At 40.2% G+C, this 19,973-nt stretch overlaps 1 protein-coding gene across 9 annotated transcripts in view; it reads right to left on the bottom strand.

Moving 5' to 3' along the window:
- ZBBX (zinc finger B-box domain containing) overlaps positions 1–19,973 on the bottom strand; it is a 48,490-nt gene that overhangs the window by 14,046 nt on the left and 14,471 nt on the right. For all 9 annotated transcript variants that reach the window (XM_084640024.1, XM_084640030.1, XM_084640032.1 and 6 more), the window contains 6 exons: positions 7,148–7,315; positions 6,194–6,368; positions 3,382–3,502; positions 2,679–2,809; positions 2,306–2,409; positions 1,830–1,909 (listed from right to left, as the gene is read on the bottom strand). In XM_084640024.1, coding sequence (XP_084496150.1) covers positions 1,830–1,909; positions 2,306–2,409; positions 2,679–2,809; positions 3,382–3,502; positions 6,194–6,368; positions 7,148–7,315 — 779 coding nt within the window. The remainder of the gene's footprint in view (positions 1–1,829; positions 1,910–2,305; positions 2,410–2,678; positions 2,810–3,381; positions 3,503–6,193; positions 6,369–7,147; positions 7,316–19,973) is intronic.

Raw genomic sequence — 19,973 nt, 5'->3', positions numbered from 1 at the left:
GGTTAAATGCCTAGACACCTACACTTTAACTGTTATTGCTGTCTGCATTCTGTTAGCAATACTACACCCCAACATGTTTTCAGGCACCCAGGGACCAGGAACCCCAAACCTTGCTAGAACACCTATGAATGACATCATACGGTTTAAAGGTACTGAAAGGGAGCGTGACCAGAGACAAACAGGTATTTTACACGTACTGCCTCCACCATGGACAGTGTCCAAGTCTCTGACAGTAAGTTCAGGAGGAGGGTGTGATGTTGCACCCCATAATGCTTTACAGAAATATGTTTATGAGTATAAATATGACATAACTGGAATGTGTTTTATGCTAGATATGCCATGTAACATATCTCTGCAAAGGTTATGATCTACTGGATATATTCATCCTATTTGTATGCATGTATCATTATTGTATTTGAAGTTATTTAATATTGGCTATGTACTTGTTTGATTTTAAGTAGCCTCAGTGAAGCAGTTGGTCAGCTTCTTGAGAAAAGACTATTCTCAATAAGTGCCCAATCAAGGAACACTTAAGCTAACAATGAACTTTGAGAGATGTCAATCCACATCTGAGCTTTCCTGGGAATGTGGTGTCAGCATGTAAAGAACTGAGTCGTGCATGGACATGTGACTCGTCCATGTGACTCCAAAACTCCATCTTGGAGCTGGATTGTTCACAGGAGAGGGGAAGGGGTTTCCACACACAAGGGAGAGACTATTTAAGCCCCTGGGGAAACCTCTCCATTTTGTCTTCAGCTGGCTCAGAAGATATTCTTTGGAGTAGAGAGGCTACCTGAAAGAAACTGGAACAAAGGACAGTAACTACAGGGGCGTGAGTGATTGCTGGCTCCTAGAAGGAGGCTAGTCTGTAAAAGAAGCTTATTGGAACATCTCTGAGGGTGAGATTTCATCTGTAATCACTTTCGTACTGTATTAGGCTTAGACGTGCGTGTTTTATTTAATTTTGTTTGGTAATTTACTTTGTTCCGTCTGTTATTACTCGGAACCACTTAAATCCTACTTTTTCTATTTAATAAAATCACTTTTTACTTATTAATTAACCCAGAGCAAGTATTAATACCTGGGGGGGGGTGCAAACAGCTGTGCATATCTCTGTATCAATGTTATAGAGGACAACAATTTATGAGTTTACCCTACTTAAGCTTTATACAGGGTAAAACGGATTTATTTGGGGTTTGGACTCCACTGGGAGCTGGGAATCTGAGTACTGGAGACAGGAGCCTTCTTAAGCTGTTTTCAGTTAAGCCTGCAGCTTGTGGGGGACGTGGTTCAGACTTGGATCTGTGTTTGCAGCAGGCAAGAGTGTCTGGCTCAAACAAGGCAAGGTAATGAAGTCCCAAGCTGGCAGGGAAAACAGGCTTAGAGGTAGTCTAGGCACATCAGGTGGCAGTCCCAAGGGGGTCTCAGTGACCGAACCGTCATAAACAGATCCACAGTATAGGCTATCTTTATGCTTGTGGCCCTCTAGATGGTCTGGGACTCATGGCACTGATTCAACCACTCCAAAGAGTGGCTGGAGAACTGAAGCAGCAGTCTCAATGGAAAGCACTGCCTTTTAAAATTTATTTCTCATAACAAATATTCATATTCAGGCTCTTATGGCCTGGACTGGGTTTTTATAGAAAAATATTTTCTTCCACTCGAAAAAATATACAACAAACACTTTACCAATGAGGTTCATAGTATTATACCATACTGTTATGGCAAAATATTTGCTGAACTATGATATGTCAGTCATTACAGATCACTGGTTCAGCTCCTGGAAAGTAATGAAATCACAAACTACCCTATCATATTGTTCCATTTACCTTTGTTCATTTCTCAGTTTAGTGGATCCAACTTCCATCGCTATAGAGTTACATGATTCATCTAGGTCCTCTTCACAAGACTAATTAAAAAATACACACACAGAGGGAGAGGGAGAGAGAGATTAGCTAAACAGTTCAAAAATATATCACCACAGTGAGTGAAAAACCGGACAGATTACTTTTGTGTGACCTCTGTACAGTTGGAGCCATCAGAGGAGAAATACTAGGAACATTTATTTACTTTTGGAAAACTGAACTTTCTATGGATGGACTGTAATCATTAACAATATACCAAAACAAGTACTTTAATTATATTTCTGATGATCTACGGTATCCCATTTAAGTTTGAAGTCTAGCCAACTCAATTTTCTGTTTAGCTCTTACTAATTTGAAAATTTAATTGCTCAATTTGTTTAAAGGATACAGGATAATTAAAGTGAACCATTTGCACTTTACTGTAAGAAACATATACTTACATCACTGAGTACCTCAATTTTCAAAGCAGACCCAAGGTTCTCAGGAACCGCGTAAGACTCTTCTGCTCTAAAGAGAGCTGTCCAATATTTTTTCATATCTTCAACTGGGAAATACAATTAGAGTCGTGCATTCACTTTTATTTTAATTTTTAAAATATTTTTATGTATTAAGTTACTGGGTTGGGGTTTTTTGGAGAGTGGGGGGAGGCCATTTTGTTATTTTAACCACCATAAGTTTCCTTTGTTTCCTGACTAACCACATACATCTTCAGGAAAGAACAATCTACTTGCAGTTGTTCAGTGAATATGGATATGAGAAAGAATTGTAAGGAACTAAGATTTAATAGACTCAACTAATAGAAGTCCAACAAACCTATTAAATCATCATCATCATCTCCTCCTCCTCTTTCTCCTCCACTCAGAGCATCATCAGGTACATTCATTAGTTCATGCTTAGGTCTGAATTCATCTGCTTGAATACCAGATATTTGATTAACTGGCATTCTTAAAACAAGAAGAAAAATAGGAGTTAAGTCTTTAAAAGTTACAGTATTATTACTATCACTCTCATACTATTACAGTGAACACTGACACTTCTTACAGACACTGAAGTTTGGGCCTCATCATGCAGAGCTGCTTGTGAGAAAGGCTGAACACCCATGGCTTCCATTGACTTCTGTAGGCATTGATGGTACTTAGTACATCCCAGAAACAGGGGATAACAAAATCATATGCTTCAGATAATGTATTCTTACAGTAGTAAGCGCCATAAGAGTGAGCTGAAACTCCTATATTTTTTTGTTAATAATACCATCAAGTTCTACAAGAGGTTGTTATTTTTGTATTGACATTGAAGAAAATCTCTCTAAAATAATTCCAAAATAACAATTCATCAAAATATGGACATAATTAGTAATTTATTTTACAGGAAAACAAACAACACAATCATCTCATTTAAATTTTCCAATATTGAATATGTTCTCAAATATTCAGATAAAATTGCTTTAGATTGCTCATATTAACAAATGCATCTATTTCTGCATTCTTTTATTAGCAGTGTGTAATTGAATGACTACCTTCTATGCTTCTTAAGCCACAGTTTCTCCATATAGTTCAGGCTTTCTTCTTTGAATTCAATTTTAACAGGTTTTCTCAAAATTGTGAGATGGGTCTGTACCTCACAAACTCCCATGGATTCTATAAGTATAAATAGAACTGTAATATATATCATTAAAATATGTTAACAATATGCTTTCCTTTTTTAAACTATAAAATTCATTTTAATTAATAGTACATCAATAGTCTATGCTTGGTTTAGATGTTTGCTTATTCATGAAATTTAAAAAGGTTAATCTCATATTATTCATATTCTGTTGAGAGAGTTATCTGGAACTTGTGGCCCATATGAAAAGTGAGTTTACAATCTAATTTGGATTGATTGGATTTGTCTGAAAAAAAATTCATACTCTCTCTCTCTCTTAGGGCTAAATCATCATACCCTGGGCGAAAACAGGCTTTAAACTGAAGATTTATTCCGAGTTGGGTAGCTGACATCAGCTGACTTCTTCTTCTGCTCCTTAATTGGTAGCAAACAAATTGGAAGTTAAAAGGATATATGTAAAGATTCCACTGACAAGCAGTAAAGAAGAACTGTACTGTTAAGTTTTTCTCGTGCCTAATAAAAGACAAGGAACTAACTGTTTAAGACAACGATATATCCTTCAAGATATGTGCATTATCTGTACTATGTAAGCTTGCTAATTAATTCTGATGGTCATGTACTTGGAGGTATGAGACTTCAAAAACAGATTTACATAGGATAACTGAGTGTCCAGATTGATATGTAAGACCCCAAACTTGCACACACTTATGTCTTACTTTTATGCATTGAAAGCAACTGGGCTGCTCAGATGCATAAAGTTAAGCTCATACACATTTGCAGGATCAAAACCCATAGATTTCCAAATAAAAACCCCAAATCATAGGAAAAGGTATTAGTAAAAGTGCAAGATTATTCTAAATGTATCAAGTAGCAAGCCATTTATACTTCAGAAAAAGAGAAGACAGCAAACTGTCATCCATATACTAGTGGAGATACAGAATATCCTGCACAAATCCAAGGAGACAAGATTTTGTTTCATGGTTCATGATTAAGAGACCACATCTCTTCATAGGGAAGGAGTCAACCTGATACTCAGAGATTGATGCGGATACTCAGCTATGAGAGAAAAAGAAAATGCACTAAGATGTAATGTACATAATCCTGAGGCATGTGCATTGCTCACCTCAATAAACAGGCAGTAATCTTTAGACTTTGAATTTACAGTATAGAAATCTCAGGTGAAAGCAAGAGACCCAAGACCGGAGAGGTATATGATGGAAATGCTTTGAACTCTTAGCAAGTACCTTTGATCTGAATATCTGAAAAATCTGTGGCAGCTAAATCTTATTAAATTATTTTTACAGATTTCACTGAAGAACAGCGGTTAAATGACTTGCCCAGGGTCACAGAATCAGAAATAGAACTCTGGTCCCCTGCACCACCAGTAAACAACACTGTCTGTATACTATTCCACTATTCTAAATAATAGAGAGAATACTTCAAGGAAAATATATTCACTTCCTAGAGAATATTATCTTCACCAACAGTGTCTTAGAAACAATTCCAAATATGTACGTCCCTGTTTGCAATGTACATAAAAAGGCTATAATATTCCAACAATATAATGCAGCCTACCTGAGCAAACTGAAGTTATAGACACAGATTAACCAGCATTCAGAGTGCTTCAATGTACAAACAAAGGCACTAATATTCATTTGGTGTGTCTCACATAGTGTATACTTGAGGAACACCACATAATCATCACAATAATAGTATGAAAAAAAAAACCCACACAGTAACATTTGAAAAATATTCCAGAAAGTACAGACTTGCTAGCAGTATGTAAATGAGCTGTTTACTCATTTATGTACTGTTCTGTGCAGCACTCCATTCTGGTCTTCATTTGGTTCTAGGGAGCCCAGCATCAGTTTCCCTTCGTGCCAGAGGTCCTCAGTAAGTCCAGCAAGGCCTTTGTCACATACCAATGCTCCTTCTTAAGGACTAGTTTATCAATGTACAATCTGCTCAAATACAGCCTCTTTCATCCCAGACTACCAAAAGGTACATCTCCTCCCTTCCTTTCCTCCTCCTACTCCAGCTTCAAATAAAGTCTGTTTCTGAGGTCTTTCACTTGGCACACGCCCCTCCTTTGTGAGGTTTGTCTAACACAGCTACTTTCTTATTCTCTCTCCTGTCAGAGTGCTCTGGATTACTCAGGCTTGTTTTCTTAAAACCTGTGCTCTCTGGATTCTGGGCCACACCTCCAGAAGGCTTCCCCAATTACTTCCCTCAGCAACCCTTTCAGCAGCTCAGCCCCAGCTTGAACAGTTCCTCCCTGCCTTTTTGTCCGCTCTTCCCGGTCTTATAGAGCCTAGGGACTTTCCACTTCAATCAATCAGCAGCAGTTAATCAGCCAGAGGCCTCCTCTTTCAGTTAATTGGGCATCAAGGAATCAGTCACATTTTCACCCTCTGACACACATTTTATCAATCTATTTGACATATTGTTAAATCAGTGCAATGGGTGGAAAGGAAAAGATTTACTATCTAAGAAAGAGGCATACAGTTTGTGTCATGAACTATGTCACCTTCCAGTAGCACGGTAATCAGCTGGAAACTTAGAAATGGTCATTTTAATAAAAAAAATTATGAATTCATACATTACTAGTTGATACTGTAAAGGCTGATATATGTTCATCAGTACATAAGCCTTGAGAATATGCACTATTGATCAAAATGGGTTCAGTTTTCTTTTTAAAAATGTATTTAGCAGAAGCTAATTCCTACCTGGTTGAGCCTCATCAGAGTTCTGTTCCTTTGTGTATTCATGACTTCCATTTCTCCATTGAGTTAAAGCTTCTTGAAAGGACTCTGCAGATTCTTCCTCATCAAAAGTACCATACAGTAATAACCCACCATTCTGATTCTCAAAAACTGCCCCTGTTGGTACTGTGGAAACTTCCTGAATCAATTTCAGGAAAGTGATCAATCAAATATGTCCTAATGGCAACTGTCTTCCCCACCACACACACAAATACCTGATGACAAAGGATTAATGGTTTCACATCTTAACTGCTGAAGGGATTCAGTTCTTTGATGTGGTCCCCTTTCTTATGCACTACATTTGGGTTAAACTGTGATCAAGATAATTCAAGGCTATTTTCAGAAATCGCTCCTTTTAGCCAGATTGAATTGAGATGCCCCATCAACAGAGCTCTAAGCCAGACTACTAAACAAATGCATGAAGGGATGCAGACTTACAGCCATAGAGTTTAAGGCCAGAAGGGACCACCAGATCATCCAGCCTGACTCAGTGTATATCACAGGCCACACGCATACTAAATTCAACTAGGAATGAAAGCAATTTCTAAATTATCACTACTATTAAGTAGTACTATTAACGCTATTCATATATTAGTGATAAGTATAAAATAGTTTATTATTAAAAGAAAATAGTTAATTCTAATGCTACAGATGTAATCTGCCAAAAGTCCAATAGAATCAGGGCTTGTTTAATTACAAGCAAAGCAGTAGCAATCTGAGGTCCTGCATCTCAGACGGACCACATGCACAGACATGGATCAGAGGGGTGGATCAAATGGATAGCCTGATCTGACTTTTGGCAATTTGTGGCACCAGAAATCACAGGACCAATACACTTTAAGGAATTATGAGTGTAAAAATTGAATTTTCTGTTGTTTTACAGGAACACACACAGCTCACAGAAATTCCTCAGCCTACCTCAGCATTGCCTGTTGACATTAGCAGAGATGAAGAAATGTCTGACATGAACTGATTCTTGCTATTTGCTTTCTTCTGTTCATGATTCTCTTTGGATTCATCAGGATTAAAGTATTTCATGAATTGATGGGTAGCTTCTAATTTTCCAACTGATACACGGGTTTTTGCCTACAAACAATACAGATCACCAGATTAATTCAAAATAAACACACACACTTTCCACTAAACAATGCTCAAATTACAGAGGCAAAAACAAAGAAACAGAGCAGAATACAGAATGATGGTGGACTGAACACACCTTATCTTCAACAATCTGAATCAAACCGAATATTCACATCAGACAGGAATGTAAGAGACTACCAGATTATTTAATGAATATGGGAGATAATCTACAAGTGCATGTCATTTGTTAAAAGAACTTTATAATCAACATGCTATAAAATTTGTAATTAAGGAAGATCAATCAGATATTGGTTAGATTTTGTCTTCTTTAAAACTGCAGCTGGAGAGACCCGTAAGAAATTAAGCTGATTTGAGTAGCTCAAAGAAATTCCAAACAAAGGCTGGAAGTAGCAGGTCAAAGGCTGGAAATAGTTCTTAGATGACAACACCAATTTTTAATCACATTGTTGTTTGCATTGTTGTTGTAGCTGTGTTGGTCCCAGAATATTAGAGATACCAGGTGGGTGAAATATTATCTTTTATTGAACCAACTTCTGTTGATGAAAGACTTAAGCTTTCTCCAACAGAAGCTGGTCCAATAAAAGATATTACCTCACCCACCTGATCTCTCTAATTCCATTGCCACTTTCTTTTATTCCTCTGCAACTTATGTTAGTATAAAGCAAACTGCTCCATAAATTTCATCTTATGAGGTTCTAATTGCCCATACTTGAATAATTACCTCAATGAGAAAAGGTAAAACCAAAGAGAATAGAAAAAAGAATGCAAATCTCCTCTCTCCATTTGTCCTGTGGAAATATTTTGTTTCAGAGCCACATTTAGGATCTAGAAAATACAGTGGACATAAAGTGCTAAGTAGAAATACGTATGACGCCACAAAGGTCCCTGTGTTTCCCTCCTATGTAAAAATATGCATAGAAGAAAAAGCTAATAAGAATACTCCTTGGGTCTCAGAACAAGCAAGAATGCACACAGGAAGAGTGGCCAGAAAAAGCTGAAGAACACAGAGATCCATTGTAAACCTAGGCCCAATCACTTTGGCTCTGTGACTTCATCCACTCCAGGGAACTCCCTCTAGCCCCATCTACCTATGACAATACAGTTGATCTAGTATCCTTGCTGTCACTGGCTTGCACCTCCCATACCATATTCTACGACCTTCCAACAAGTATGCAAGAAGAGTTAATGTTGCTTCAAGCTACATTCGCTTTTTGCCATTTTGACTGCATATATTCTACTCAGATTCTTATCCCATAATTCTCAGCATGATATGGTGGGGGATACATTTTCCCAGGGGAAATATACTACTTTGTTGTGTCCCCTAGTTCTGATTCCCCACAACTACTGGCAACAATCCATGTCGGCAAAAGATCGCTAAAATACTTGGAGACCAGAAGCCACATATTTAGAGAGAAGCAGGAGACCTTCTCTACATAATTGCATTTCCTCTTGGCAGGGTTCCTTAAGGCATTTTATGCTCATTTGCTTCCCTCCAGCGGTAAAGTATAAGGCCAAAGAAAATGAGTTTGGTGCTCTCTAGTCACTTTCTATTTGATTTTTGACCATAGCATTCAGGTGAAACTCAGCAAGACTAGTTTTAGAGTAACAGTCATGTTAGTCTGTATTCGCAAAAAGAAAAGGAGTACTTGTGGCACCTTAGAGACTAACCAATTTATTTGAGCATAAGCTTTCGTGAGCTACAGCTCACTTCATCGGATGCATACTGTGGAAAGTATAGAAGATCTTTTTATATACACAATATTCCCTGCTCAAGAGATAGTAGCATGTGGAAGCAAGTGAAGCAACTGACTGTATTGTTTGTGGCTCTAAATGGGGTGAGAGAACCTGGATTTGTGCAGGAAATGGCCCAACTTTATTATCATGCACATTGTGTAAAGAGTTGTCACTTTGGATGGGCTATCACCAGCAGGAGAGTGAATTTGTGTGGGGGGGTGGAGGGTGAGAAAACCTGGATTTGTGCTGGAAATGGCCCACCTGATGATCACTTTAGATAAGCTATTACCAGCTGGACAATGGGGTGGGAGGAGGTATTTTTTCATATTCTCTGTGTATATATAAAGTCTGCTGCAGTTTCCACGGCATACATCTGATGAAGTGAGCTGTAGCTCACGAAAGCTCATGCTCAAATAAATTGGTTAGTCTCTAAGGTGCCACAAGTACTCCTTTTCTTTTTGCGAATACAGACTAACACGGCTGTTACTCTGAAACCTGTAAATGGTACTATAACACATTTATATATGTCTATCACAAATGTTTGTAAAACTGCCACCTAGAGTTCTATCTATACATTTTACACAGCATTACTCTCTTGATTTGGCATTTTGCTCATTTGTTTTGGAATTAATTCTATTTAACTGATTTCAAAGAGAATACTCGGATAAACGTACTGGACTGTTTCCTATATTATTATAGTTCCTAGCAAGTGATTTTAGATGCTCTCTGAGTTTCCTTTGCCTTGCTAACTAAACAAGATAAGATTATGGTGAAACATTCCAATTAGGGGGTAGGATTTTGAAAAATACTGAAGTGATTTCAGAGTACAAGTCCCACCAACTTTCAGTGGAACTTGTGCTTTCAAAAATCCGATCCATGATCCTTTCTAAACTTTGTATATGTAACTGGCTGTTTCCACACCAATTTGTTGAATTTTGAATTAATAAGAATTGTATCTTAAATGCATAAAATGATCTGGAAAATAATAAAAACGGGTTATATTCACAGGTTTTACTGTCACAATCTCAACCTATAGAATCTACTGCAAACTGTCATCATACTAAGAAGATAAAAAACCACCTCCAATCATCTATTTAAAAAGAAAACAATTAAAAATGAGCATTTTTATTATGATACTTGTTTTTATACTAACTTCAGGGCAGATCTGCAGGTGGTATAAATTAATTACTTCAGTGAGGCTCTGACAATTTACAACAGCTGACGATCTGTCCCTTCCTTTCAAAAGAAAATTTTGACACTGCCACCGATTTTTAAAATCAGGGTTCAAGTATTATTCAGAATGTGTCTATATGAATATTTCCTTCCCACCCCCTCACAAAGACTGTTTCACTGGGCTTTCTAAACGTATTTTTAAAACATGAAGATCAATAACACTTAAGTATTTAGGATGATGGCAGGCTGTCAATCTTTTGGACTAATAGAAACTCAATTATTTTGGCACAAATGTCAGAAAGTTATTTTAATGTGAAAGCATTCCAGATAACAATGTCATAAAGATGATAGCAGCAGATCCAACCTACTTCCATTCCTCAAATGTAATGTATCTTGATTGCCAAGGACTTTCCTGAACCCCATTAAGGCCTAGGACTGTAGAAGCAGCAACTAAGGCCACAGTTAGATTTTCAATTTTCTCCTTTATCACATTAAAAATAAACATATTCCTGCCATCTCATACATGCTGAACAGTTGAGACTGGATGTACAGCTACTTACTTGTTTTCCGAAGCCTTAGAGGCACACTAAATAGATGCTCTAGCACATATCAATACATTCAGTGTTAGGCTTTGTAGATTAGCTAACACTTTCCCAGAATTTAGCAAACATCGTTTTATGTCATTAGCTTAATTCTCACTGCCTTGCATTTCCCATTTTGTGCTGTACTTTTCCTTTGCCTACACAGCTGACACGAAGATTCTTTCTTCCTCGCCCTCTTGCAATACATCTGTTCGCATGCTTTGCTAGATGTTTGCCAGAGTATATACTAAAAGGCAAAGTTACTATCTATAACTGTTTAGGTATTTGCTTCCAGAGATCAATCATTATGGGGATTTGGAGTCCTAGTACCAGGAGCTCTGAGCTGTCTAGAAGGGCAGTCCCTGTTGAGGCCACATAAGTGTTTCTTACTTTGACTGTTCAGATCCCATACAATTCTTCCCCAAGGAGTTCAGTCACAAATTTAATTAATGCATTATTTTTTTAATGAGCACCATCAGCATGGAAGCATGTTCTCTGGAATAGTGGTCAAAGCATCAAGGGGCATATGAATCTTTAGCGCATCTGGCACAAATATCTTGCAACGCCAGCTACATCAGTGCCATGCAAACACCTGTTCTCACTTTCAGGTGACACTGTAAACAAGAAGTGGGAAGTATTATCTCCTGCAAATGTAAAGAAACTTGTTTGTCTGAGTGATTGGTGGAACAAGAAGTAGGACTAAGTAGGCGCTAAAGTTTTATGTTGTTTTATTTTTGAATGTGGTTATTTTTTGTACTTAATTCAACATTTGTAAGTTCACCTTTCATAATAAAGAGATTGCACTACAGTACTTGTAAAAGTGAACTGAAAAATAGTATTTTATTTTTACAATGTAAATACTTATAATAAAAAATAAATATAAAGTGAGCACTGTACACTTTGTATTCTGTAGCTCACGAAAGCTCAATAAATTGGTTAGTCTCTAAGGTGCCACAAGTACTCCTTTTCTTTTTGCAAATACAGACTAACACGGCTGTTACTCTGAAACCTGTGCTGTAACTGAAATCAATATATTTGAAAAATGTGGAAAACATCCAAAATATTTATATCAATAGTATTCTATTAATGTTTAACAGCGCAATTAATCATGATTTTTTTTTAAATGGCTTGACAGCCCTAGTTTCTGCTATATAAAGGGAAAAGAAAATATGATGGCATATACCCTGTTCAGGAAAGAGGGCTCTGACCTGCTGCCTCCAGGTCGCCAGCTGCTAGCCCTCTGGCAGCTGTGTACAGGGGGAGATGTGACCTTAAGAGCTTCCCAGTTTCAGCTGGCTTAACCAATTCAGTGTACCCCAACTCACTATGGTTATAATCTGTATATTAAAAGTGTCATGTAAGGTATCATTGGAAAACTAATAAAACTAACTGATATTAACATTCTTGCATGATGTACGTATGTGGCGTATACAAGAAGTTATTAAGAGGAAGTTACGTACCTTGTGCAGTAACAACAGTTCTTCGAGATGTGTCCCTATGAGTGCTCCACTGTAGGTGCACTTGCGTCATTGCGCTGCTGTTCAGAGAACTTTGATAGGCGTGTCCATTCGGCCTGCACACATGCTGTCCCCTACTCATGCCCTGCCATGAGGCTAACCAGCATGTGCGGGCGAACCCCCACTCAGTTCCTTCTCTACCACAGAGTCCTTGACAAGAACTCCGAAGTAGAGGGGAGGAGGGTGGGATATGGAGCACTCATAGGGACACACATCTCAAAGAACCATTGTTACTGCAAAAGGTGAATAACTTTCTCTTGTTCTTTGAGTAACATCCCTCTGGATGCTCCACTGTAGGCAACTCCGAGCAGTATCCCCATTGCAGGGCCAGAGCTTCAGAGTCAAGTCTTTGGATGACAATACCGTAAAGCCAAAGATAGCATCGGAGGCAGAGTCCCCGGTAATCACATAATGTTCTGCAAAGGTATACTCAGATGCCCAGGTTTCAGCCCTGAAAATTTTCAGGATAAGGACGTTCTTGAGGAAGGCAACAGAGGAGGAAAACGACCTCATGGAGTGCATGCTGTGAACCTGATAGCAGTGTTTGATACAGTTCAAGACCCATTTGGAGAGTCTCTGAGCCAATATTGCTGCACCTTTAGACGTTTTCATAATGGATAAGAAAAGCTTAGATTTCCTAAAGCCTTCATCCTGTCCACGTAAAGGGCCAAACGTCTCCTAATGTCTAGTGTGTGCAGTATAGCCTCACTGTGATAACAGGGTAAAAGGCCAGGAGGTGAATCAGTTGGTTTATGTGAACAGACTAAGCCACCTTGAGGATGATCTTCGGGTGCAGTTCGAGTAACCTTGTCCGGAAAGCATACTGTATGACAGGGTGTGCCATTAATGCCACTACCTCCCTAATTCTCTTCACTGAGGTGATCACCACTAGGAATGCTGTCTTCATGGACAGGGTTGTGAGTGAACAGATGGCCATAGGTTCAAAGGGTGGCCTAGTCAGGTTTTTTAGTACTAAGTTTAGGTCCCATGACTGGGGGGGTTGGGGTGGGGGGAAAGACATCTGGATTGGAGAAAAAGGTTTACTACATCCTTGAGGAATCACTGTGTAGTGGGGAGTGAGAGCACTGAATCTCTATTTGTTGAGGGAAGACTGCTATGGCCAGCAGGTGAATTTTGAGTGAATTAAGGGATAATCCTGATTTCTTGAGATCCAATATATACTCTAGGGCAGCGTTTCCCAAACTTGGGATGCCGCTTGTGCAGGGAAAGCCCCTGGTGGGCCAGGCCGGTTTGTTTACCTGCCGCGTCTGCAGGTTCGGCCGATCGCGGCTCCCAGTGGCTGCCGTTTGCTGTGCCCAGCCAATGGGGGCTGCGGGAAGCTTTAGTGCTTCTGCACAAAGGAAAGGCTATCTGGCATGACCATGACAATTTGTGTAGTAAATGAATGCTATGTTATCTGTAAAGATCCTTGTGTGTACACCTCTGATCAATGGAAGGAAACGAGCACATGTTCCTCACCGCTCTGAATTTGAGGAAGTCGATATGAACATGCCTTTATGGGTAATCATTTGCCTTGTTGGTGAGGTTGTTGAGATGTGCTCCCCATCCTAAGAGGGATGCATTGGCGATGAGGAGTAGTGACGGAGAGGGCTGTGCAAACGGGATCCCCACGTACAGTGGGTACTTCTACCAGTTCAAGGATTGTTTGACCTTGGTGGGTAACAATAGGGGGGTTTTTTAGACTGTCTCTGTTCGACCTGTACACTGAGCTGAACCACAACTGGAGACACCTCATGTGTAATCTGGCCTGAGCTATCACAAACGTGCCCACAGCCATATGCCCCAGAAGTTGAAGGTAGCATTTGGCTAATATTTGAGGGCTGGTCTGCACTGTCTCTGTGGACAGATTGAGGAATCTATGTTGTGGGAGGAGCATTCTCACTCAAAGAGAGTTGAGACCAGCTCCTGTGAACTCTAATCTTTGTACTGGGGTTAATGTCGATTTTTGGACATTGATTTGTAGGCCCAGGCTTCTGAATAAGTCCACAGTCACATGGGTAACCTGTAGGGCTTTGAAGGAATGAGCCCTGAGGAGGCAGACGTCCAAATAGGGGTAGATCATGATCCCCTGGGAACAAAGGTGAGATGCCATTACTGAGAGGACCTTGGAGAATACTCTGGGTGCCAATGATAGCCTGAAGGGGAGTACTCTGTATTGGTAGTGGTACTGTCCTAAGATAAATCTGAGGAACTGTCTGTGGGCAAGTAATATGGAAATATAGAAATAAGCATCCTGAAGCTCGAGGGCCGAAAATCAGTCTCCCTGTTCCACAGCTGGAATAATCAATGCTAGAGTGACCATCTTGAATTTTTGAGCCTTGACAAACTTGTTGAGTGCTCCGAGGTCCACTATGGGTCTCCAACCCCCCTTTTCTTGATATGGGGAAGTAGCGAGAGTAAAAACTTTTCCTTCATACTTGCTGAGGTACTGGTTTTATGGCTTCTACACAGAGGAGGCGATCTATCTGTTGTCACAATAAACTCTCATGAGAAGCGTCCCTGGAGAGGGATGCGAAGGGTGTTGTGGAGGAAGGGTGGGTGGGCAGGGAGGTGAAATGAATGGGATACCCATTACAGATGATTTCTAGCACTCATTTGTCAAATGTTATCCCATTCCCAGGTGCAGTGGAACAGAACAAGGCATTATCCAAAGGGATGCAAAAGGTTGGTCAGCATCAGGTAGCTCTGAAGTGAGTGATCTGTTGGCACCCCATCTAATCCATCAGAATTGATATTTTGAAGTGGATGGTTGGAAAGACGAAGGTTGAGGGTCCAACGGTTTGTGCTTTGCGAATCTGGACTCTCTCTTTTGTAGTTCATAAAAGCGTTGAGATTGATATGTGATTTAAGAGAGGGATAAGAACTGCATTTACTCTTCTGTCCAGATGCATAAATCCCCAATGACTGAAGCATAGCCCTGGAATCTTAGAGTTTGTGGAGGGATGATCTTTGAGTTTTGTTTTCCGCAAACAATTTGGTGTCTTTGAAGGGAAGGTCCTCCACAGTTTCTGTAGTTCCTTGGGGAAGCCAGATAAATGTAGCGAAGAGGCTCCTTGCATCACTACTGCTGTGGAGATGGATCGGTATCAGTCATGTTGAGCACTGACTGGAGTGCCATCTTGGTCACCAGTTGTCCTTCATAGATAATGGCCCTGAACTGATCTCTGTAAGATTCTAGAAACTGATAAATAAATTGAATTTGGAATAATCAAAGTAGTCGTATTTTGCTGTTAGCGCTTGATAATTCGCTCTGCGGAATTGTAGATTGGCACGAAGGATGCAGGGGCCTGCCATAAAAGTTTGGCTGGATCCAAGAGAGCCTCATTGATGGGGAGGGCTACTCTCAATGAAGAAAAGGAGTGTAAAATGTCTATCAGTTTATGCTGTGATTCTTTTACCTCCTCTAGAGGTAATTGCAGAGTGTCTGCCACCCCCTTAGCTAAGTCTTGAAAGAGACAGCAGAAGGGGCATCACTGCCTCATCTGGTGAAGGGGACAAAATGTTGGTCAGAAGTGTGACCTCTTCATCGAGGTCCACCTCCTGTTTCTCCCTCATCTCTTCGGGAGGTTCAGTGGTTCTAGATCAGTGGTTCCCAAACTTGGTTCGCGGCTTGTTTGGAGTAAGCCCCTGGTGGGCCACAAGATGCTTTGTTTTCCTGGAGCATCTGCAGGTACGGCCACTCACAACTCCCAGTGGCCATGGTTTGCCATTCCCAGCCAATGGGAGCTGCGGGAAGCGGTGGCCCAGCTCACACTGCTTCCCGCAACTCCCATTCGCCGGGAACAGTGAACCACCACCACTGGGAGCTGCAAGCAGCCATACCTGCAGACACTCAGGTAAACAAAGTGTCTCTGGGCCCACCAAGGGCTAACCCTGAACAAGCTGCGAACCAAGTTTGGGAACCACTGCTCTAGACGCAGAGGCTAATGGAAGGCACTTCATTAATTTGTAATGGGCCACGCTAGATGCCCAGTAGGCATAATGTCTATATGCCTCTCACGGGTCCCATTGGGATGGCAGGAAGGGTCCCAGTGGCTGGCACCATAGTTGTCCATATCAGGGTGGTTGAGGGCCCGATGGACTGTACAGCTGTGAAGGCCCAGACTGGTAATGGGCACTATAGGGTGCATGAAAGGAGCGATGGGAAACAACCTCCTCCTACTCGCTATCAGACTCTCCACTGGACAATGGTGGTGCATAGCATAGTGCTGGTGGTGACTCCCAAGTTCGGGGTAGACTCAGTACCGAGCAGCGGAGACTCAGGTACATTAGATATTGTAAAGTCTTTGAAGCATCTGAACTTCTGTGTTGCTGGGGAGGTCAGTACCAGCGATGGCTGCTGGTGCGGAGACGACAGTACTGACCAGGTCAGCAATGTATGCCAGGCTAAACGCGCCAGCGTTGTTTGGCATACCATTGATGGTACTGAGGCATTGCCCATACAGAGGATTCTTCCCCTAAGCATGGTCTCGGTCTTTATCTCTGCCAGTCAATACCATAGCTTCAGTGCCTGTGCCCATCAGATTTTTAGGCATGTCAATGCATCCTGCTGAGACAGTACCGTCTGAGATCTGGGTACCATGTTTGGCCAGCTCCAGTGCCATTGGTACAGACGATACCGAACATGCCAGGGATCTTTTCCAGCTGCTTTGGGCTCATTCTGGGGATTCACAGCTCTCTTTTTTTGAAGCCTTATGTGAGTGTCTCATGGTTTTAGTTCACCACCTTTGGATTTGGAGGGCTCCTGTGAAGACTCCCATTTGGGTAAATCTTGGCATGGGTCTGAAGGAGGTTGGAGAGCTGCCTCCATTAGAAGGCGTTTAAATCTGAGCTCCCTGTCTTTTCAAAATTGCGGCTTCAGTTGCTGACAAAAACCACACTTCTGGGGTTTTCCCCGAGGCAACGGACACTATAAGAATGTCCGTCCATGAGAGGGAAGGCCTCTTTACATGAAAGGCATCTCTTAAACCCCAGTGAACTAGGCATACCCTGGAGAAAGAGAAAGAAGAAGATAAAGTTTTGGGGTTTTTAAAAACAAAAACAAATATAAAAAGATTAGTAACTATTTAATTTTGAACAACAGAGTTAACGATCCGATGAACGGACTGCTAATACCTCCATCTTTAGCCAGGAGTGGTTGAGAAGAAACTGAGGGTGGGGCTGAATGCACACACTGGTTAGCTTCATGGCAGAGCATGAAGAAGGGACAGTGTATGTGCAGGCCAAACAAATACTGCTATCCAAAGTTCTCTAATCAGCTGCACAGGGACGCAAAAGCACCTATAGTGGATCACTATTCGAAGAAGAAGGAGTGTTACAATTATATTCTTAAAATGTGTTTAAGCACAGTCTTCCTTAGAAAAAGGAATGTATACTTGATTCTCTGACCAGCTCTGTCTTCAGGCAAAGACAATGAAGGTCCATATTTACATACCAGGTAAACAAAAATATCAAGCTAACAAGTGGGGGAGAAGGTAGCATGGCTTCTATGCCCCAGCAGGATAGAAAAACTAAGTCTGGGTTTTACTTTTCAAAGAATACATTGCAAAGGTTTACTGGTCTATACAGACAGGTGGACTGAAGGTCAAGAGATAAGCAATTGAACCAACTGATTACACACAATATTACTATATTATCAAAGTGTACGGAGCTAATGAGACACTGGTGATTAATAGCATTGTGAAATGTATGTATTAATACAATATGAGGAAATATGGATACTGAATGATATTATACTTTAAAGTCTATGGCCAAACATGGAGAAACAGGTTTCCTCAGAGATAAGAGAAAAGTTAGCTATCTACCAATTAAATTAAGCAAGTTGCAACCAGAAACAATGGAAGCCAAATTTACATAGAAATCAGCAAGGAAGTGGGGAGTCCACAGGAAGGGAAGAACAGCATGAAGTCATCCTGCTTCTTGAAACAAAGTCACTGAAGTTTGGAAGATATAAGCAAAGGCAGAAACCATATTTGGGATCCATCACCAGGCAGACAAGGGAACAGAGCTCTTGCAAGCTGAGAAAGATGTGTCCTTCAACCAAGGGTGGGGGAGGGAGTCTCTGTCTCTGGGGAATGAATATAGGTAAGAAAAAACATCTTGAACAAACCCTGTACCTTGCTAGATTAAGTTTTAGATTTTTAGATGTGTGTTTTCACTTCTGTTTGCTAGTAACCCTTTCTAACTTTATTTCTTTTATGTGGCACCACTTAACCTAAATCCTAACGTTAATAATTTGGTTTATTTTTACTATGAGAAAACTCAGTGCTGTGTTTAAGCAGAATTGTGCATTTATCCCAGTTAAGTTAATAAGCTGTGACGTGCTTGTGTGTCTTTAGAGGAACAAACAAACATTATTTCTCTGAACTGCCCAGCAGATGGCTGGACATTGCAGAGCACACAGGTCTGGGGAAATTCAGGACTGGGAGTATGTTTGGGTCACCTTGCGGGAAGTAACCCAGGCTGTTGGAAGCCAGAGTGGGGCTCTCGGGCTATACAGGCTGCTGAGCTCAGAGCTGCTGAATCAGGTCTGTCTACCACACAACCACTTCAGGGTTTGACCAGCATGCTTGTAGGTTGGTTGTGAACATCCCAGGCTGGAAGCTACAGAAACAAAGCATTGTAAGGCATCTATGGTTGCATGGCAAATGGTGTCACAACCCCTCAACTGGTCTGGACTGCACCCCTGAAGACCAGGACAATCTGCCCCGATTCACTGTATGATCTGGTATAAAACCCTTAATCTCGGTGTGTCTCAACTTCCCCATTTATAAATAAAAATAACAATTTTTCCTCCTTTATAAAGCATTTTCAGATCTATGAATGAGACTGCAAGTTATTATTATTAATTATTAATACTCCAACCTTATGTTCTGAATGTACAAATTGTGAGAACTGATAGATCAAATAGATTTGATATATCACTGTTTGTGACTGTTCAATGTAGAGAAAATGCTTTTAAATCCAGCCAAAATAGCTGACAGAACACATATATCTTGCTGTATAAGGTGGGCTAGTAACACGGGTCCAAGAAGATGATTTACTACCTGCTTTTCTACACTACTGACTATCATCCCTCAATGTGCTGGGTCATCCTGTAACTCTCTTAATTTTTTCCTCTTAATGTAATCTTTCAAATAATACACTCTGAGCATGCATCATTCTAACAAGAACACATTAATCAGAGCAACAACTTTGATAATTTATAGCATTACTAAAAAGATTATACTTTTGGGGGGAAAAGGTCTGACATCTGCAAATAAATTTCAGTGAGAGAAAGTACCATAAGATTGTCACAGGGCACATCTTGACAATCAAACATTGTCATTGTCCAAAAATACAGTTTGACTTGGTAATAAACACAAATTAAATGGAAAGGAAATATTTAAGTTTCCTAAGATTCAGTCAACATGCTGTTATACATATTCCCTATATTTACAATAATTTTCATATTTATCTTAAAGTAATTTTGTTTCTCTCCATGGAAGAAAGTCTAAACACTTCTACATACAGAACTGCTGACTTGTTTTCTCTTTGATTCATTAAAACAGCCCATAAAACAGTGCAACCATAATTAATGTATCAACGAAACAAAATAAAAAATAGGATAATTTTATA

Source organism: Lepidochelys olivacea, assembly GCF_965140295.1.
Source record: "Lepidochelys olivacea isolate rLepOli2 genome assembly, chromosome: 9".
Taxonomy (NCBI): domain Eukaryota; kingdom Metazoa; phylum Chordata; order Testudines; family Cheloniidae; genus Lepidochelys; species Lepidochelys olivacea.
Note: the sequence above shows the minus strand (reverse complement) of the source record. Positions and strands in the feature narration are given on the sequence as shown.